General features: G+C 40.7%; 1 protein-coding gene across 5 annotated transcripts in view; it reads right to left on the reverse strand.

Moving 5' to 3' along the window:
• The window catches only part of STARD13 (StAR related lipid transfer domain containing 13), a 492,723-nt gene that overhangs the window by 374,465 nt on the left and 95,403 nt on the right, over window positions 1–22,855 (reverse strand). For all 5 annotated transcript variants that reach the window (XM_037892239.2, XM_037892229.2, XM_037892233.2 and 2 more), the window contains exon 2: window positions 19,591–20,510. In XM_037892239.2, the coding sequence (XP_037748167.1) occupies window positions 19,591–20,349 (759 nt within the window). In that variant the 5' untranslated portion in view covers window positions 20,350–20,510. The remainder of the gene's footprint in view (window positions 1–19,590; window positions 20,511–22,855) is intronic.

Genomic DNA, 22,855 nt, shown 5'->3' on the forward strand with positions numbered 1-22,855 from the left:
AGGATGTTGCTACAGCTTTACAAGTAAGAACTTTTACTCAAGGTAACTGTATTTGCTTTACACTTTTCTGTTTCTGCAGTTAGCCTTTTCACTTTTCAGTTTACCACCTCTGCAGTGATTTATATTTTAACAAGTTCAGGTAATATTGCAGATGTATGTACAGTGTGAGATAAATAAATCTTGAGTCACAGTTGCAATCGAAGAGGAAGTAGTCTCTTACCACAGCTACAGATTTGCTCTGCTGCAAAGCCCCACTGATACTCCTGTTTCACTCACTATAGTCTCTACTTGGGGTCAGGTACATTGCTGACAAACAGCACATCTCACTTTTGCTTGCTATCTTTATACTGCCACCTTACACAACATTGTACGCTTCCAATTCCCGATACAGATTCTGCACATTTTGCCTTTAGTTTTAATGCAATGAATGAAAATGTTTTTAAAAAGACCAATACAATTTAGTACTTTTTAGTGAAAGCTCTAGCAGTATTTTAAAAGTTAATTTAAATCTTTCAGTCATTTGCAGAAGCCTTGGATCCTTAGTCTATAGTGGTAAATCCCTTTGCAAATCTTTGACATTTAACTTATATTATTTGGATAGAAATAGACAATTATACACCTTTATAAAGGGGCCTGTCTCCATGGTATCAGGGCACGCTTACAGAATTTAGATTAAGGCCATGCAACATTTCTCCAAAAATACAGAATATATGCTCCTAGACCTTCTCCAGAACTGAAACAAATACTCTGCCTAGACCAAATACTTGGCATATTAGCCAGGAGACTAAATGCCAAGGAATCTCAAGATCTGAAGAAAGTATGAACAAAGAAGGGTCTGATAACACACTCTAAAAACCTGGCCACATATGGCTTACGTGTATTTCTGGAGGAAATATATGCCGAAGGCAGGTGCTTGCTACTCAGAATTTTCTGTCCTTTGCTCCCATCTCTGGAAGTCTCCAGAATAACCCAGAGGAGGGTTTCCCTTGCCTTGAGCCTTAAAAGTCTTAGTTTTAAACTAGTTGAAATCTGGGCAAGACTTTTAATTTGGACAGTGTATAAGGCAACCATTTTCAGCCCAGAAATAGGGGTAGCATAGCAGCAATCAATACACCTTTTAATTACAATTTAAAAATACTCAATAGTTTTCATAGATTCACAGATATTAAGGTCAGAAGGGACCAGTATGATCATCTAGTCTGACCTCCTGCAAAATGCAGGCCACAGAATCTCACCCACCCACTCCTGCAAAAAACCTCTCACCTATGTCTGAGCTATTGAAGTCCTCAAATCATGGTTTAACGACTTCAAGGAGCAGAGAATCTTCCAGCAAGTGACCCGTGCCCCATGCTACAGAGGAAGGCGAAAAAACCCCAGGGCCTCTTCCAATCTGCCCTGGAGGAAAATTCCTTCCCGAATATGGCGATCAGGTGAACCCTGAGCATGTGGGCAAGATTCACCAGCCAGATACCCAGGAAAGAATTCTCTGGAGTAACTCAGATCCCACCCCATCTAACATCCCATCACAGGCCATTGGGCCTATTTACCATGAATAGTTAAAGATCAATTAATTGCCAAAATCATGTTATCCCATCATACCATCTCCTCCATAAACTTATCGAGTTTAAATCTTGAAGCCAGATAGGTCTTTTGCCCCCACTGCTTCCCTTGGAAGGCTGTTCCAGAACTTCACTCCTCTGATGGTTAGAAACCTTCATCTAATTTCAAGTCTAAACTTCCCGATGACCAGTTTATATCCATTTGTTCTTGTGTCCACACTGGTACGGAGCTTAAATAATTCCTCTCCCTCTCCGGTATTTATCCCTCTGATATATTTATAGAGAGCAATCATATCTCCCCTCAACCTTCTTTTAGTTAGGCTAAACAAGCCAAGCTCCTTGAATCTCCTTTCATAAGACAAGCTTTCCATTCCTCGGATCATCCTTCTCTGTACCTGTTCAAGTATGAATTCATCCTTCTTAAACATGGGAGACCAGAACTGCACACAGTATTCCAGATGAGGTCTCACCAGTGCCTTGTATAACGGTACTAAAACCTCCTTATCTCTACTGGAAATACCTTGCCTGATGCATCCGAAGACCGCATTAGCTTTTTTCACGGCCATATCACATTGGCGGCTCATAGTCATCCTGTGGTCAACCAATACTCCAAGGTCCTTCTCCTCCTCCATTACTTCTAATTGATGTGTCCCCAGCTTATAACTAAAAGAAAAGGAGTACTTGTGGCACCTTAGAGACTAACCAATTTATTTGAGCATAAGCTTTCGTGAGCTCACGAAAGCTTATGCTCAAATAAATTGGTTAGTCTCTAAGGTGCCACAAGTACTCCTTTTCTTTTTGCGAATACAGACTAACATGGCTGCTACTCTGAAACCAGCTTATAACTAAAATTCTTGTTATTAATCCCTCAATGCATGACCTTACACTTCTATTAAATTTCATCCTATTACTATTACTCCAGTTTACAAGGTCATCCAGATCCTCCTGTATGATATCCCTGTCCTTCTCTAAATTGGCAATACCTCCCAGCTTTGTATCATCTGCAAACTTTATTAGCACACTCCCACTTTTTGTGCCGAGATCAGTAATAAAAAGATTAAATAAGATTGGTCCCAAAACCGATCCCTGAGGAACTCCACTGGTAACCTCCCTCCAGTCTGACAGTTCACCTTTCAGTATGACCTGCTGTAGTCTCCCTTTTAACCAATTACTTATCCACCTTTCAATTTTCATATTGATCCCCATCTTTTCCAATTTAACTAATAATTCCCCATGTGGCACCATATCAAACGCCTTACTGAAATCTAGATAAATTAGAGCCACTGCGTTTCCTTTGTCTAAAAAATCTGTTACTTTCTCAAAGAAGGAGATCAGGTTGGTTTGGCACGACCTACCTTTTGTAAAACCATGTTGTATTTTTTCCCATTTACCATTGACTTCAATGTCCTTAACTACTTTCTCCTTCAAAATTTTTTCCAAGACCTTGCATACTACAGATGTCAAACTAACAGGCCTGTAGTTACCCGGATCACTTTTTTTTTCCCTTTCTTAAAAACAGGAACTATGTTAGCAATTCTCCGGTCATACGGTACAACCCCTGAGTTTACAGATTCATTAAAAATTCTTGCTAATGGGCTTGCAATTTCATGTGCCAATTCCTTTAATATTCTTGGATGAAGATAATCTGGGCCCCCCGATTTAGTCCCATTAAGCTGTTCGAGTTTTGCTTCTACCTCAGATATGGTAATATCTACCTCCATATCCTCATTCCCATTTGTCATGCTAAAATTATCCCTAAGATCCTCATTAGCCTTATTAAAGACTGAGGCAAAGTATTTGTTTAGATACTGGGCCATGCCTAGATTATTCTTAACCTCCACTCCATCCTCAGTTGGAGCTATCAGTAAGAAAAGAAATGAAGGTAAAATCATTTTCTTCTACAGAGAGAGAAGACCTCACTATGAGTTGAAATTCAGTTTTCTGGCACTCCTGAAGTGGAGTTTCCCACTTATGCTTCTACCAGATGTGCAGGGTTTGCTCCACTCTACTCCCACCAGAGCCAGCAGGGGAGGGAAATGGCCTCCCTACATGCAGATGTGCCATGGTCAGTGGGGAAATAGCACAGATCTCTGCACATGTGCATAGGGACAGAACATTGTGCAGAGTCCTAGTGCTTAAGTTGCCTCAGACACTGCACCTTAGGGGAGGTTTTCATGCGCAGAGCTGGAGTCTGAATAAGCACGGGGCAATTCCTATGGTTTGTAGGGAAATGTTATGCAGAGTAGCTCTCCTCAAGGCCTGCATCTTCCTTGCCCAGCCATGTTCTTCCAAAAGTCATTGGAATACAAAATATGCTGCAGATTTGGAGGAAGAGGTATGATGTTGCTGCATTTGCTCAATTTCCACATGACAAAATGTATGCAGAAAGCACTGGTTTCACGTACACACCCAAGTAACTATGCAGGGAATAGTGTGGCCCTATGTAGATTCTAAGGCACCCATTACATTTTCTGAGTGTTTTTATTTCTCCGAGTTGGATTCAAACTTTGACCTTCGTATTTCAGTTGGACACTAATACAGCAACAAGCTATGGGGTAGTGCGCATGAATAAGCAAGTGTGTGGCACAAGGCTAAACTTAACAATATTTGTACATTGAGGCCCAGATTTTCAGAAGTGACTACTAATTCTGGGTGCTTCCATTTTTAGGTGCTCAACCCAAGACATTTTAAAGGAGGACATTTTCAGAATGTGCTGATCATCCTCATTCTGAAAATCAGGCCCCAATATCTCGACTGGAGCATCCTGAATTTGAGCTACCCAAAATCACTAACCACTTGAAGAGTTCAGCTTGAGACCATATGTAGTGGTAAATTATTTTTCTAATGTTTTCTATTTCTTCCAGCTTTTCTGAACTATTTGCCCCCCCACACCCTTCTTCCAGCTGCATCCATCTGCTAGCTGCCTTTTTATATGCACATATCATTTTTGTATCTGAAGTTATGCATATTGGCTATGCACTGGTATCTTACATGTTACATATCTTACATATGTGCTGAATTCCTAGGCAACACCTACCAGATGAGATTTACATCTAGGCTAGACAGCTTTATATTGATGGCCCATTAAAGACACTTAGCTCTCACAATGGGCCATAGAAGAAACTCAGTCTGCCCAGATGGCTCTTCCTGCAGACGCCTCACCCTCCAAGGTGCCAATGGCTAACCCTTGTGAGTCATCAAGACATGTAAGGTCATATGATATACTCATGTGACCCTGGACTCAATCTTGTGCCAGTAAACTTTCCACAACTGGACTGTGAGCTTTGTTTGAAACAGAAAATTTCCAGGCACATGGCAAAGGATATAAAAGACCCCTGGGATGACTCCATTTTGCCTTTTTTCCTGCTCGGATTCTCTGGACTGTGGATTTACAACTAAAAGGAGCATATTGAACTATGGACTGAGGACCTTCCAACCTTTTGGAAGTTACCAAAGAGACTTTACAAGCCAGCAGTCTATAACATCACCGCTACAAACCTTATAGAAGAACATTGCAATTATTGTATGTATATGACCTATTAACCCTTTTAACTCTATTCTTCTTTTATTAATAAACCTTTAGATTTTAGTTACTAAAGGATTGGCAGCAGCATGATTATTGGATAAGATCTGAGTTATATATTGACCTGGCTATGCGGCTGATTTCTTGGGATTAGTAGAACCCTATATGTGATAAAATTGGTTTTCAGTAATCACTCATTGTAAAGTCTAGTATCTGGGTGGTAAAACTAGGGCTGGAATGCCTAAGGAGACTGCATCTTTGACTTCTTGTTGACCAGTGTGGTGAGACACAAGTTTACTTTTGTTACTGGCTTGTGTGACAGACCCAGATCAGTGGGATACAGGAGTCTGGTAGAAGGCAAATATATTGGCCACTGGATGAACAGTTTTCTGTTCCCTGAGTTACCAGAGCAGGGGCTGCCCTAGAGCAATCAGGAACCTGCCAGAACCAATTAAGACAGGCAAGCTAATCAAGACACCTGGAGCCAATTACGAACTTTCTAGATTCAATTATGGCAGGCAGGCTAATCAGGACACCTGGTTTAAAAAGGACCTCCCATCAGTTAGTAGGGGGGTGTGCCAGGAGCAGGGAGTGAGAAGGCGTGCTGCTGGAGGAGTGAAGAGCTCAAGCGTGATCAGGCTTCAGGAGGAAGATCCTGCAGTGAGGATAAAGAAGGTGTTGGGGGGAAGGAAATGGGGAAGTAGCCCAGGGAATTGTAGCTGTCATGCAGCTGATACAGGGAACGTTGTGGACAGCTGCTATCCACAGGGCTCTGGGCTGGAACCCGGTGTAGAGGGTGGGCCCGGGTTCCACCCCATCCCCCCCAACTCGGACACAAGAGGAGTTGACCTGGTCTGTGAGAAATACCAGAAGGGAAGGTCTAAATTGGAAAGGGATCTGCCCTGTCCCCGACCCACTAGGTGGGACACAGAGACTGTGGGGATTGTTCTCTGTTTCCCCCACGCTGGCCAATGATGTGGTTAGGTGAGTGGACGGCAGGTTTGAGCCACTAGCAAGAGTGGCCAAACTGAGGGCTGCCGTGAATCTCTGAGACAAGCAAATCCGCCAATAAGCGCAGGACCCACTGAGGCAGAGGAGGAACTTTGTCACACTTGGTATAATCTAATGATAAAATAACCACTAGTTTGGGGTGTCTGCCCTATTTTTCAGCAGTTTGTCCTGGTATTTTCAGCTGTGACTCACTGAGGCACGGTGACACAAAGCTTGAGTAAATCATCCTCTCAAAACATTTTGGTGGTATAAGCTATTGAAAAGGGTTAATTAGAACAGGAGCCATTTCACTTCTGACCTTCACTCTATTCTTTCCATATGCAAAGCTGCCATGTGGACTTCAGTGGGATTTCCATACAAGGAAGGATTGCAGGACTCTGGTATCATTACAGTGTTGCTAACTAGTGCTATCCACGTAAAATTTTCAAAAGTAACTAAGGGGCTTAAATCCCATTGACTTTCAATGGTACTTATGGGGCATTTGAAATGTGCATACCTAACTCTGTGTCAAGAATGGTCTCCTGTTTTGAAATCTGGTTTCCAAGGTTGTTAAATTTACATTTAGATTTCAACTTTTATAATATATTGCAGTTCTATTACTGAGATCCGAAAGTTTGCAAAAGCTGCCTCACCTGGAAGGCAAACAAGCACCCTATCTCTCCAGTTCCACAAGTTTTATTTCCTGTATTTCACTTAGAATCATAGAATAGAATCATAGAATATCAGGGTTGGAAGGGACCTCAGGAGGTCATCTAGTCCATCCCTCTGCTCAAAGCAGGACTTAATCCCCAACTAAATCATCCCAGCCAGGGCTTTGTCAAGCCTGACCTTAAAAACCTCTAAGGTAGGAGATTCCACCTTAGGTAACCCATTCCAGTGCTTTAACACTCTCCTATGAAAAAGTTTTTCCTAATATCCAACCTAAACCTCCCCCACTGCAACTTGAGACCATTATTCCTTTTTCTGCCATCTGGTACCACAGAGATCAGCCTAGATCCATCCTCTTTGGAACCCCTTTTCAGGTAGTTGAAAGCAGCTATCAAATTCCCCTTCATTCTCCTCTTCTGCAGACTAAATAATTCCAGTTCCCACAGCCTCTCCTCGTAAGTCATGTGCTCCAGCCCCCTAATAATTTTTGTTGTCCTCCACTGGACTGTTTCCAATTTTTCCACATCCTTCTTGTAATGTGGGGCCCAAAACTGGACACAGTATTCCAGATGAGGCCTCACCAATGCCGAATAGAGGGGAATGATCATGTCCCTCAGTCTGCTGGCAATGATCCTACTTATACAGCCCAAAATGGCGTTAGCCTTCTTGGCAACAAGGGCACACTGTTGACTCATATCCAGCTTCTCGTCCACTGTGACTCCTAGGTCCTTTTCTGCAGAACTGCTGCCTAGCCACTCGGTCCCTAGTCTGTAGCATTGCATGGGAGTCTTCTGTCCTAAGTGCAGGACTCTGCACTTGCCCTTGTTGAACTTCATCAGATTTCTTTTGGCTCAATCCTCTAATCTGTCTAGGTCCCTCTGTATCCTATCCCTACCTTCCAGAGTATCTACCACTCCTCCCAGTTTAGTGTCATCTGCAAACTTGCTGAGGGTGCAATCCACACCATCCTCCAGCTCTTTAATAAAGATATTGAACAAAACCAGCCCCAGGACCGACCCTTGGGGCTCTCCGCTTGATACTGGATGCCAACTAGACATGGAGCCATTGATCACTACCCATTGAGCCTGACGATCTAACCAACTTTCTATCACCCTTATAGTCCATTCATCCAGCCCATACTTCTTTAACTTGCTGGCAAGAATACTGCTTTCCCCTCATCCACAGAGCCAGTTATCTCATCATAGAAGGCAATCAGGTCAGTCAGGCATGACTTGCCCTTGGTGAATCCATGCTGACTGTTCCTGATCACTTTCCTCTCCTCAAAGTGCTTCAAAATTGATTCCTTGAGGACCTGCTCCATGATTTTTCCAAGGACTGAGGTGAGGCTGACTAGCCTGTAGTTCCCTGGATCCTCCTTCCCTTTTATGGGCACGACATTAGCCTTTTTCCAGTAATCCGGGACCTTGCCTGATCACCATGAGTTTTCAAAGATAATGGCTAGTGGCTCTGCAATCACATCTGCCAACTCCTTTAGCACCCTCAGATGCAGTGCATCCGGCCCCACAGACTTGTGCTCGTCCAGCTTTTCTAAATAGTCCCAAACCACTTCTTTCTCCACAGAGGGCTGGTCACCTCCTCCCCATGCTGTGCTGCCCAGTGCAGTAGTCTGGGAGCTGACCACTTCTCTCTTTAGTTTCACAAGTTTCTCTGCTTACTACCACCTCATAGTGATATCTGTCTGGCCGGTCCTCTGTACACATGTTCACTGCTGTGGCTACCCTTGGATCCCTCTAGAGGAGATACACATTCTCCACTTTGGAGGTTTATCTTTTGCAGGTTTCTCTCTGCTGGTAGATCTTGGAGCTGTAATTCTCTTTCTCTCACACACCCAGCTTCCATGCTATGCTGAGCGTGTCTCTTCCTGACGTAATTATTCCACCACAAAGTCAAGACTTGAGAAGGATTTTATTTTTCTGTTGAATCTTGGCCACTGATCCAGACATTAACTAACAATTAAACAGAGGATTGTAAACAAGAAATTGATCCTACTGGGGTTGTTCACCTAAGTGAAAATATTTGGCAAACAGCTCAGCTGTAGCTTTATTCTGCTGTAGTGATAAATGAATTACTTGAACAGATCTTCCACTGCACAGTTTACAACTATTTCCATCAAACATTTATAAAGGACATGTTTATTGCTAATTCCATGATATTACCATGCTGACAAGTACTTCACATTCTGAATGTTTTCTATGAATACAGTAATGCCGTCATTTGCCTATAGTGTTACTGCTCCTCTATGTTCCAGTTACATCACTTTGTGTGTGAAATGTAGAGCTTTTAGAAGGCAGCACCACTTTCATAAGCTGATTTCCAAGAACTGTAGCAACATGATTCTGAAACATTCCAATATAAATCAAATGTAAATGTCTTAATATTTTAAACCTCTAAAATGGTCACCCCTTTTACATGCTAAATCCTAAACAAATTACACCTGTAACTACATTACCTAATCCTCCTGCAGCTCAAAGATGTAAAATTAAATGCAGTAAAACCTTATGAACAATCTAAAGGTAATTCATAGTGTTATTGAAACAACTCTGAGTGCCATGGTTATTACACATTAACCCCAGCCTGGGGCTACATATTGTGCCACATAACTCAACAAGATCCCACCTCCTGTCATTCCTTACTACTTAATTGCAGCACCACGTTGAAAAATAACTCTTTTTACACTTCAGTCTTCTTGGGCAGTTTGAAAATCTATAGGTATGTTTTTCTGTTGTTACATGTTACATTTTCTTGGATTTTTTCTTCTTCATTTCTTTGGTATTTTAATTTTGTTAAAAATATCATAGTTTAGATAACTGATTACTGATACTTGCAAAATGATGGTGATTTGTAGACTCAAGTGACTCACATTGTCCTGAAAAGCTAACAGCACAAAAGAACAGATTTCAACTAAGAAACTATTGAGAGCTGTTCCAAAATAAGTAAATAAATAATTAAATAATAAATAATTGACTTGTTAGATGAGTAGTACTCGTAGTGCTGACGCAGGCCCCATTTTAGAAAAGAACTGAAATGTGCTTAAGTGCTTTGCTGAACCAGGACTACATAGGGACATATTCTACTACCCTTACTATTATTGAGCAGTATCTTATCCCATTTTCTTCAATGTGACCGCTTGCAGAGTGAGGTACTATTAAGCATAAGGGCAGCAGAATCTAGCCCAGATATTTACTCAACTATGGCATGTGGATGACCAAACTCCGTTCTTTTTCAATTCCTCACCAGGAGTTCTGAAAGATAGTCATGTGATTTGTCTTCTTAATGTCTTAGGGTACAGGTTTCTGCCACTTCCCAGAAAGGTGTATTTTTTTTTGTTTGATACATACACATTTTATAAATCATTAGTTCGTCTGCATGTGTTGTACTTTGTATGGCAGCTGTCATACAGAAGCTGCAATAGGTACCATACATGTTTATTAAGAGAGAGACATTATTCGGAGTACGCACATGCTCTCCTACACAGCCACAGTATGTCTTTGCACCTCCATCGTGACAAGCTCTTAATATTATGATGCTGGATCTCCCCAAGAAATACTGCTACCAACTGTATCAATATTTTCCAAACTGCATGAGATTTTTATGATGAACAGTTGACTAAGTACAACATCCGTCCTGCTGATCTCTTCTGCAATAAGAAGCAAATTTGAACCCACACCTCTGTATGACCACAGTAAGCAGCACGTCACAAGATAGGCCATATCCGGTTGTGGAACAGGTATAGTATTGAGAACAACAGGATTGCACCAAAAGGGGGAAATGTTCCTTGTGTACAATCATGTTCCACACTAGATGTGTGGAATTCTGAAACTTGTGAAAAGTTAATTTTTAAATTCAAATGAAAGTTTCTGCCATTTCTGGTGCAGAATGTGTCTGGTGTCTGTTTTTTCTAAAAGTCACATGCTTTTGATGTTAGTGATCAAGTCCAGTGAGCTAATCCATAGTGTTTTCCTCCAAGTCCTTCCTCATGTGAGGGAAAAAACACATCTAGAAGATATGAATGCCACAAATTTCAACTCAGAAAGTTTCCTTCTATCCATTCCAAGGTGCTGTGGCTGAGGTTTGTCTACCTGTGGAGTTGGCAAGGGAGAAGGAAACCCACTAATCCCATAAATCTTGAGACACATAAAAAGGGGAGAAGAACTCAAAGAGGTCCAACACCTCCAAACCATCCCTACAGTTGCACCACTCCTTCCAGATCTTGCTGCCATGTTTTCCCTGACAATTACTATTCCAACACTCATCCACTCACCATGCACAGGAGGAACCCAAGAGAGGATAACACAGTCATTGTTATTTTCCATAAGGGAGTCCCTAGGGCCTTGCAGCCATTCTCCCTCAACTGTGGAGTTTTAACTTAATGGGGGGTGTGAGGAGGCGGAGCTCCCATAGGACTGGAGAAAATGAGGGAACAGGACATGGAACCTGTGCCTCCCTGGTCCTCTGGCCAATCTCCACTGGAAAGATTTTGGCAATAAAACTCTTAATTGGCAGCCCTATGATAAGCGTAGGTCTGGTTGCTGCCCTATTTAGATAATTTACACTGAATTAGTTATTCCCATGCTGATGGTTTTTTCCCCTTAAATGGTTCCTCTGTGTTCACTTGCCGTCAAAGGTCCAACTCTATAAGTGAAAACTAACTTGTTTTAAATGGGAGATGTTTAATTGATTAACATATCCAAAAGTTACACAGATAAATGCATTTCTTTTGGAGAATCATCAATCAGCTTCAAAGAATATGGTTTTAGAATCATGGGCTTCTGTGGAATTTATTTTTTTCTTATCTACATACCTTCCCTTCATTTGTTGAGCTTTTTAGTGTTTGTGAAATAGAAAAATGAAAACAAAGGCAAAATGTAGGACAATGCCATGAACACCTTCTCATAAGATCCTGACCAATTTGATCAGCCTTAATCTGAACTACGCTTACCATCATGGTCTAATCCTAAAAATGATCTGTCGTGCTATAATGCTTATTAGGCTTTGTCACCCAACAGTGATTATATAATGAAGACAGTTTTCTACTAAATATAGTACCAGGATGGAACTACCAAATGAACAGACATCAGATAATCAAGACCAAGAGAGAGATCATACACTTCAACTGCCTGCCAATGAAGGATAGTTCTTTATTGCATATTTTCCAGGGTTATTCCCAATCTAGTTTTAAATGTCCGAAGTGATGGGCTTTCGCCACTTCCCTTTGGAGACTGTTCCAACAGAACACTTTAATTTTAAATTACTTTACAGGAGAAGCTCACAGTTACGAACACCTCAGGAATGGAGGTTGTTTATAACTCTAAACAAAACATTATGGTTGTTCTTTTAAAATTTTACAACTGAACACTGACTTAATACAGCTTTGAAACTTTACTATGCAGAAGAAAAATGCTGCTTTTAACCATCTTAATTTAAATGAAACAATCACAGTTTCCTTACTTTGTCAAATCTTTTTTTTTAAACTTTCCCTTTATTTTTTTAGTAGTTTATGTTTAACACAGTACTGCACTGTCTTTGCTTTTTGTTGTTGTTGTTGTCTCTGCTGCTGCCTGATTGTGTACTTCTGGCTCCAAATGAGTTGTATGTTGACTGGTCAGTTTGTAACTCTGGTGTTCGTAACTCTGAAGTCCTACTGTATTTATACCCTAATTCAGATTTAGACTCTCCATGAGTCATTCAGCGTTGGAGTTTTTACACTCTAAGGGCCCAATTTTGTCCACTTCACTCACCCCGAGTACCACACACTGGGTCAGATTCCACCACCCTTATTTGAATGGAGTAGTACCTTACTCCACAAGTGGTCCCACTGAAGTCAGTGTAATAAGTGACAGAGCAAGATACTACTCCACGTAAATAAAAGTACTGGAATTTGGCTTTGAGACTAATCCCATTGTTCTGGATCACAGCACAGCTTACATGCTAAACAGGGCCATAAGGAGAACTAAGATCAGCTCCCACTCCAGTCTCTGCATGGCCTCCCCAGAGCTTGAGTCCAGCCACGTACAGATTAGCAGATTCAGTGCACTTTGGTTCCAGTCCCCCAATGCTCTGACCAGAACATCTGAGATGGAACAGGGGGAGAAGGGCTTATTGGCATAGGCCAGTAACAGATTACTACTCACCCCAGAGCAGGTCAGCAATAGTATTTGAGACATACAAGGCACAATTGTACAGGTATGAGCTAGCCCACTGAGACAAGTGGGATTATTGAGATAACACCACTCAGAATAAGGATGGCAGAACCAAGCCTAAATGAAAATGAATGGGATCACTCTGTCACAAGCACTGTTTTGCAGCAGCTCTACATAGCACTAGTAGAAAGAGATGAAGTAAGTGACTTGCCTAAAGCCCCACAGTAAGTAAGTTGCAGAACTGAGAATAGAACCCAGAATCTCCAGACAGATGTCCAGTACACTAGACCATGCTGCCTTCCGACAGCAGTTAAATCAACAGACAGGGTTTCTATGCCAATACTGCAGTGAGAGCCAACACCTTTATAGCCTACCCTGAGAAAGGCCGTTAACACTCACTTCACCTTATACCCTGTCAAATGTCTTGACAGTGAAATGCTACCCTTCAAAATGACCCAAATTGTTCTGACAATAAATGGGGATCAGAGAAACTGCTACAGCATTGGGTAAAGGTTGCTCTGTAATCCCTGACTGAATACAATTATAACGGGGCAGAGTTTGGTACAGATTTGGGGCAGCAGAGATGTGCATGGTGGACAGAAGTGAAGCACCTCTGTAATATTGTATGAATACTATACATTGACCTGGTTATTGGGATGTGTACTGTATGAATATATTGGCTTCGTTTAATAGGGGGCTGTAAGAAAAACATGCAGGAAAGGAAGAAGAATGGCACACGATAAGCCATTTCTCAGCAAACATTTAAGAGGGTTGTTAAGAGCCTATGCCTGGGCAGGAAAAGGCCTAGAGACCAAAAGATCAAAAAGACTGCAGCATTTAAAGGGTCTCTCTCACACACACTCTTTCAAGAGAAGGGGGCGGGGAGAGTTGTTCAGGACAGCCAAACAAAGAAGCAGACAGTTGCTGGTATCTGAAGAAGTTAGTCCTGCCTAGATTACCATCAAGGAATGGTAGGTAAGTCTTAGGGTAAGATAAGATTTTTTAAATCCTTTGTTCCAACTGTTAAAATAAACAATACTTTGACTTTAAGAAAGCTGTATGATCACTATCAATACCACTGGTCACAGACTCCTAAAGAGAAGAACCATGGGTGCTGAACTCCAATGGGCCTGCTGGGTAAACATGCTTGAGATACAGGGTACCATAGCCCAGGGCTTGGTCTAAGAGTAGGAGAAGTGCAGCATCCCATCTCAGGAAGGGGTGATACCTGAGGAGGTGCACTCAGAGACCACAAAGGGAACAGAGGTGTGGCTAAAGCTGTGGAACCCTGACACTTGGGCTTTAGGGATTCGGTGTACCTTCTGAGGGAGGAGTGGGAAGGGAAGAGCGGGAAAACCTTTTTTTTTTTTTTAAAGTCTATACAGTACAAAATTGTTTAGAGTGTTTGTTTCATTTATAAAAGAACTGATGTGCAGTTTATGCAGTTTTAGCAATTTCCTGTATTTACAGTGATTTTCCTCTGCTTGATATTAATTAGGCTAAAACAGTTTAAGGCCAAGTACAAAGGCATGTATTGTTTTATTTAATTTTAGAAAATAGTATTCACTGTATATAGCTAAAAACTCAACATTCATTACCCCAGACACCTGCAGCAACTACTTAAGGCCGGATTCTGCCCCTTTACTCACTCTGAGTAGTACCTCCCCATTTGATTATTTCAACGGAACTATTTGCATAGCAAGGTGCTACTCAGTGTGAATAAGGTGCAGAATGTGTTCCTTGGTATGCTTATTAGCAGTTACCACCACAGTTCTAGCAACACTATGCAGTGGAGCCCACAGTAAAGAAAGCAAAGCAGCACCCAATATTTTGTTAGCATGATAAGAAATAAATAGTAAATCTTTGTATATTAAGAGCCTTTAGTTTAGTTTTCCCTTAGCAACTAAGCTGTGTCTTATCCTGTTTGGATCAGTATTGACATTTAATGCTGGGTAGTTCAATCACAAGTACATACTTAGGAATGCCCCGTAGGATAGAGCCTAATCACGATTTCATAGCCAACTTTGGTAGTGTGAGGTTAGTCAGGATATCACTCACACTATTATGTTTGGCAGGCATGTATCTATATGGTAAAGGTGATTTGTTTGTTACATTATTTTTAAGTTTCAGGGCTATTGATAGTGGTTGTACTCCTACACCCTCTTACTTTGTTAAAGTTTTTTCCATTAGAAAGACATCACTCCATAGCCTTACCCCAAAATAATGGGAATAACTAGATAATAACACATTGGACTGGGGCTAACCTAGAGTCATGATGAAAGCATCTAGTATTAATATAACGTGTCACTATTGCTAAAATTGCACAAACTTTTTTTTTTTTAATTACTGGAATCTTTCTTACAGTGATTTCTGCCTATTTAAATGGAACAAGAGTCAGAAACAAGCCCTGCGTCATTAAATCTGCAAAGGTTTTTAAATGTTTAGATTATAGTCTCTGAGATTTACTATGTTATTCCACCAGCTTGTCCGGAAATGTACAATCCATTATTTTGTTCTATGAACCGCATCCTTGTTTATTTTATGGCCTGAGAATAAAGTAAACTAAATGACAACAACGCCTGACTTTTTCCTTTTATCTACAGGAATGACCTTTAGTATATTAAATTCCGGGGATGTCACTCCTGCATTTCGATATATGTTTAGATTAGCTGGAATGTAGGCAGTATTGTTCTTCACTGAATGAAGACGCAAGACTTGGAATAGATGACTATGGTGACAACATAGCTATTTAATAAACTGAACTGAGTGTCACTGGATCTTATTGAGCAGCTCTCAGAAAAAGCTCAGTTCTTGGGCTTTCTAACAGCAGAGGCTGAGAACAGTTCTTAATCATTGAGTTTCATCTCTGTGAGCAGATGGGGGTATCTCAATACAGTTAAGAAAAATGAAACAATGATTATAATGACGACAGGAGAACTGCAGACGTTTATGAAGCCAAAGCATCCATTTAGATGGAGTGGCGAAGAGTCAGACACTAATCACATCAGCCATACTATCAGAGGCTCGTTCACCTGCACATCCACCAATGTGATATATGCCATCATGTGCCAGCAATGCCCCTCTGCCATGTACATTGGCCAAACCGGACAGTCTCTATGTAAAAGAATAAATGGACACAAATCAGACGTCAAGAATTAGAACATTCATAAACCAGTCGGAGAACACTTCAATCTCTCTGGTCACTCGATTACAGACCTAAAAGTGGCAATATTACAACAACAAAACTTCAAAACCAGACTCCAACAAGAGACTGCTGAATTGGAATTAATTTGCAAACTGGACACCATTAATTTAGGCTTGAATAAAGACTGGGAGTGGATGTGTCATTACACAAAGTAAAACTATTTCCCCATGTTTCAGAGTAACAGCCGTGTTAGTCTGTATTCGCAAAAAGAAAAGGAGTACTTGTGGCACCTTAGAGACTAACCAATTTATTTGAGCATAAGCTTTCGTGAGCTACAGCTCACTTCATCGGATGCATACTGTGGAAACTGCAGAAGACATTATATACACAGAGACCATGAAACAATACCTCCTCCCACCCCACTCTCCTGCTGGTAATAGCTTATCTAAAGTGATCACTCTCCTTACAATGTGTATGATAATCAAGTTGGGCCATTTCCAGCACAAATCCAGGTTTTCTCACCCCCCCCTTCCCCATGTTTATTTTTGCCCCCTACTGTTCCTCACACATTCTTGTCAACTGCTGGAAATGGCCCACCTTGATCACTACAAAAGGTTTTTTTTTTTCTCTCCTGCTGGTAATAGCTCACCGTACCTGATCACTCTCGTTACAGTGTGTATGGTAACACCCATTGTTTCATATTCTCTGTGTATATAAAATCTCCCCACTGTATTTTCCACTGCATGCATCCGATGAAGTGAGCTCTAGCTCACGAAAGCTTATGCTCAAATAAATTTGTTAGTCTCTAAGGTGCCACAAGTACTCCTTTTCTTTTTGCGTATACAGACTAACACGGCCTGCTACTCTGAAACCTGAACTTAAACTATTATTACTTCAAGATAAGACAATTACTTCAGCTGAATTTACTGATACATCAGTAGATAGGGTAGGAGGACGTGTTTCCCTCTAGCATTGGGGGCTGAGTGAAGTATTAGAGTGAATGGGCTAGTTAATTCTTCCTCCCCACACCCCACTAATTGCCCATCCAGTTAAAACTATTATCATCTAGATTACATAAAATTACTAGAAACCCATGTGATGAGTACAGTATTTGACAGAGGCCTTTTGGTAAAGGCCAGGAGATGAGCACTGCCAAATATGGAAAAGTATTACATCACTCAAAATGAATACTGGATTGGATTTGAATCAAAGGCATGACTATAGATAAAAATCTAACATTCTGTATCTCCCAACATCTGTAACTGCTGTTCCAGTTTATTTTATTAATATTGCAAATATATAAATACGACCACACAGATGCCTTCATAATCTTATTTTAGAAGAATGGAAACAAGTGGTGGGTCTGATTCTTCTTCCTGAAAGTCAACCTCAAAACTCCTATTGACTTCAATGGGTGCAGAATTGTACCCCAATAAATAAGATGCGATTCAAGGTGCATTGGAATAGAATTCAAGCAGATGAGGGGAAAGGCTAAATATTATATAGATCATATTTTTGATGTAAAGAGGCTAAAATCATATACACACTTCCAGACTCAAAATAATTAAGCAAGAGTATTTTTAAAATGTCTTCGAGACAGTATGGTGTCAGAATCCTCTCACTTATACTGGTGTAAATCAGAAGTCAATAGAGCTATTCTGACGTAAAGTCGGTGTAAGTGAGAGGAGAATCAAACACAGTGAGAAAAATGGAGCAACAGAAGTGGAAAATGCTGTGGCCATCAGTAGGTCACGAACTAGAGGCTATACCATGATTTCAAAGGCACTGATCTAATAACAAAAAGGGGAGGGGGGGGATGAGGTGTAAGAGTATGATTGAACAGGCAGTTTAAGATTAACTTGTACCACAAGGTTCAGGAGTGTTGGAATTTATGGGTTTGGTTTCTCCCATTACAGAGATAGCTGTGTATTTCCGATTCAGACCAAACTTCTCCAAAGTTCAGCGTATTTGGATCCACATGCCTGGTCTGTGACCAACTGTAAAAGAAATAGCTTTGTTTGCTAATTCTCCAGACTACTGAGAGTTCACTTGGAAAGCATCTATGAAATTCTTTTATACTCCAGCAGTTCCAGAGAAGATGGGTAATTACTCTCTTTCTGCTGGAAAGAATATTGTTAGGTGGTTCACATTACTGTATGTTTTTGCAGTTGTCCTAAATCTCTCTAGGTTTTTTAAAAATAATAATAAAATCCATGGCACAATAAATCGATAGAGGATATTGCTTTAATTTAAATATATTATGGGCCAGCAAAGGGGAGTAAATGGATAAGATATTGACTATGTGCATGGTAAGTGGGAAGCAGCTTCCTCAGAGCCACTACTCTTACTTCCTCTTAGGAAACTGTTGAAAAAAATCAGGAAAACGAAAGTTGCAGTATACTCCATCCCCACAAGGAAAACTCAACTCTGCCCCCTAGAGCTGGCAATACTCACTGGGAATGGTTTCCACTGCTGGCTAGCACAGCCACAACAGGGCACAGGCAGATATATTTTGCACCAGCTATAGAGCTGGTGCAGGGTATGGCCTTACCACATCAGGGGAAAATGAGAGAGCCAATTTCCCCACCTTAGAAGGAAACAAGAAAAATGACAAGTTGAAAGCTCAGATTAATGGAAATGTAGGAAGCATAAGTGCTGGACCTAGGGGTGCGGGGGGTGCTGTAGCACTCCCTGGCTTGAAATGGTTTCCATTATATATAGGGTGTAGAGTTTAGTTCAATGGCTCTCAGCACCCCCGCTATACAAATTGTTCCAGCACCCCTGGTAGGAAGTTTGAAGAAATAGAATTGGTTGATTCAAAAGCTTTTTGTCTTATTACTCTCAATGTACGATATAATGTTTTGCACTGGCCTTATGCCATGTTATGTTATGTTATTTTGAGAAATCATGAAGGGAAACTCCTATATGTAGCATGGGATGCACTACAGGTGTAATTACCATTTTTCCTATTAGAAATATGAATGTTTCTTAGGATCAAAAATATATTCATAGAATGTTTATATGCCGATTGGAGGAAGTTTTATTTTTGACAATTTTTAATATAAAGAATATTGGGCCAATTTCATTGGTACTTTCCAGCTGCTTTGTGCCACTCTGACAGTGATAAGCAGCTGCAAAATCCTCTTAACCAGCCAGTTAAAGTGGGTTTACAGCTGCTTTGTGTCACCAAAGCAGCATAAACCAGCCAGAGCATAATAAATGAATGAATCTGTCCCATAACTTTTTCTGTTAAAGATTTAGCAGTAACGTGTAAAACATAGGCCTGATCCATTTATACAGAGAGGGATGGAGGCCCAACTTTTGAATATTCTCTATGGTGAGTTTCCAGAAAAAATATGATTAAAGGCATTCCTCAAGTGAACTATAACCATTCTGTTAAAACTACCCAGTTAGTTGATTGACTCTGTACCAATGATAGCAATATAATCCATTAGTAAATATATAATAAAATAACCAATCCCCCATTAACCAAGCTGCTAAAGTACAATTGCCTGTTTGGAACAAGAAATTAGTTCATCTTACCACCATGTCCATTTGTTTTTCTTCCTTTTCATGGTCATTCAATTTCTTTCCAGAGTGATCATTGCAGACATCTAAATGACAGACATACTGGCTTCTGGTATGCTCACATTTATCTTGTTTCCCAAGGAGAATAGTCTTTTTATAAAGACCATTGTAAAATGCCCCATACAGTGGCAGCTCTGTAAAAACGTCATCATCATGATCACCTTCCTCCTCCTCTTCAGATGAAGAAGCCTCTGTGTCTGTGACCTCACAAATATGGAGTTTAGAGTTAGCGCTATGTGATAAAAATTCAAAATCAGAAAAAGTGATCGCACTTGGTTTGTGCGTTATTACTCTGATCTCTTGAACCCCCTCTGATTTCTCAGCTGAGCTTTCTCTTGGAAGGAGCGGTGAGGGAAATGCCTCATGTGAGGGCAGGTGTGTAGGACTGTCCTTAGGTTTGTGCCCTGAAGAATACAGTAATTTTCCATAAAGATGCTTTATTTCAGGCTCAGCAGCAGCAGTAACATGTCCTGTAACTCTGCTAGGTTCCAAGGATGTCTCAGTGTAGCTTACTACCTGTGACATAGATGAAGAACTCAATTCGGATTCAAGCAGAACATTATGGAACTCAAGATGGCAATCACAGTCTTCTACCTTTGTTTCATATTTTGCATTTTTTGACTCCTCTGAAGTCCCCAGACATGTGGCATATATAAAATAAGGTGACACCTGCTCCTCTTCAGAGAGCTTAGCTTCCATTCCAGTAGATTTCATCCATCAGAGGTCATACTCCACTTCATTGCTGGATGTCTTGAGAGCCTCTATTTTCCATGCTAAGTCAGAAAATGTCTTTGTATTATTCCTTCAAGACCATGGTCAGAGCACCATTCTTAATGCTTGGAGATTGATGCAAATGATCCGAATCTTCTCTGTTCCTGAAATACAAAAAGGTAGGTTTTATTGATGCTACTACACTTGCATTTTGAGTGCAACAGTGGAAGCAATCTGAACATTTAAAATTCCATATAAAATTTAGGTCTAGATCATCCCATAACATTTTTGCCGCAAACAAATGAAATTGAAAACTTGAGCAGCTTTAGTCTATTACATTATTAAGAAAGATGATGTAAATACAGAAATGTTTTTCAAATCTTGACTCTAAATATGCACACAATAGACCAGAATAGTTCTGATTGATCTAATGCATTTATTGGGTAAACACAATGTATTTTAAAACTTATCTAAATATATCGTTGTGTGATCAATTTTTTTTAATCTGTTAAATCCCTATGGGCTTTGAGATTTTTTAGTTGAAGCTAGTATAATGTGAAGGGGAAAATAAAGCTTACTGATAGAAGATACGACATTAAAATAGACTCATGGGTTTGCTTTAAATTATAAAGTAGAGTTAAAACTGAAATTCTGTCCCTGATCTGCTCTGAGCTGCCTAATATTATAGCACTTGTGAACAATACAATTAACCATTTTCAGATGCAATGCAAAAAGGGAAGGCTGACTATAGAATTTCAGCTCTCAAATGTAAGTTGGCTGGTTTAAGTCACCCTTAGGGCTATCTTCTCTGCCCAGATCTAGTCTGTGGATTCCCAACGCACCAAATGAGATGCACATCTGACTTTGGATCCAGAAATCAATGACACACTTATACTGGCGCATTTATGTAATATGTCTTTTGTTGCAGATCAAATATTGATAATCCTCATTTTAATGTGTGTGTCAGGATGTCACATGTGAGAACAAAACAGAACAGAACCTATTCAAAATGTTAATGGATGCTTCAGCCTTTAATGGTATGTGGCAAGCCAAAGAGAAAAGACGTAATAGAAGCCAGCATTATGACTGTCAAAGTGAAAAGCAGATAAAGTACAAAACTGGCACATGACATGCTTTTCACTGCACATATCAAAAATAACCACTGGACATAGGCCAAGCATATTTTATTGCTGGGCTATATATACTGTTTTTGTAACATTCATGATTAGCATATGAAAAATAGAGAAAACGTATTTTATATATGCACAACATTTTCTTCATTATGAGCTTTATTATACAAGCTTCAACTTGTACACACACTCCATTTCTTGGTTAGACAGGATGAACAGGCCAACATTTGCAAACGTAGGTGGCTAACCTTAGGCATCTGCAGTGCCGGTGCTAGCCCATTGGAGACCCTGAGCAGGAATATTCCCACCACCACCACACATACTAATAATTGGGGGGCGAGGGGTGGCTAGTGCTGCTTGGGACCCTAAGCCAGTTCATGTGAATATTGTTTATTCCTCATTTGAACAAGAACATAAGAATGGTCATACTGGGTCAGATCAAAGGTCCATCCAGCCCAGTAACCTGTCTGCCGACAGTGGCCAATGCCAAGTGCCCCAGAGGGAGTGAACCTAACAGGTAATGTTCTAGTGATCTCTCTCCTGCCATCCAGCTCCACCCTCTGACAAACAGAGGCTAGGGACACCATTCCTTACCCATCCTGGCTAACAGCCTTTAATGGACTTAACCTGCATGAATTTATCTAGTTCTCTTTTAAACCCTGTTATATATATTTGAAGATGTATCTTTGCCCTCCACTCCCCTGGCACCGTATATCCTGATGAAGGGCATACCCTTATGAGCCACTTTCCTACCCTACCATACATGTCACCTAAGGATTACTATAATGGTACAGACCCAAGGTCTGTCTAATCCTGTAGCCTACCTCTGACAGTGGCCAGTACCAGATGCTTCAGAGGAATGTATAAGAACCCTGTAGTAGGCACATATGGGATTAGCTTAAGTCTTGAAGCATGACATGTAATATCTCTTTCATATTTTTTTAATCAAGTATAACAGCTCTGGCTATTCTTGCTAGCCATATACATAGCAAGATTCAAAAAGGGATTGGATAAAGTCTTGGCCTCAGTGATAGTGAGGGAACATATTTCCTTGTCTCAGTTCTGAAAGTTTCCCACCTTTTATTTTCATTGAATGTCTCCCTGTTCTTGTATCATCAAACTGGGAGAACAGAAGAACCTAGGACTGGGCTTTTTCTGTGCTGCGATGGAGGGTACTTCAGGGAGAAGCAGTGGGGAGAGGAGAGGATGTGGTTCTCCAAGCTTCATATTTTACCCCTCTCCCTTCCCCAGGGGTGAGTGAATGCAATGACCAAAATACAGTAAAACCTGCCAAGACTGACCACTCATAGGAGTTAGCAAAAAGTGGTCGCTTTTAAGAGGTGGTCTCTCTTCAAAGGTTTGCACACCAGAGAGCAGTG

The sequence above is a fragment of the Chelonia mydas genome, chromosome 1, assembly GCF_015237465.2.
Source record: "Chelonia mydas isolate rCheMyd1 chromosome 1, rCheMyd1.pri.v2, whole genome shotgun sequence".
Taxonomy (NCBI): Eukaryota; Metazoa; Chordata; order Testudines; family Cheloniidae; genus Chelonia; species Chelonia mydas.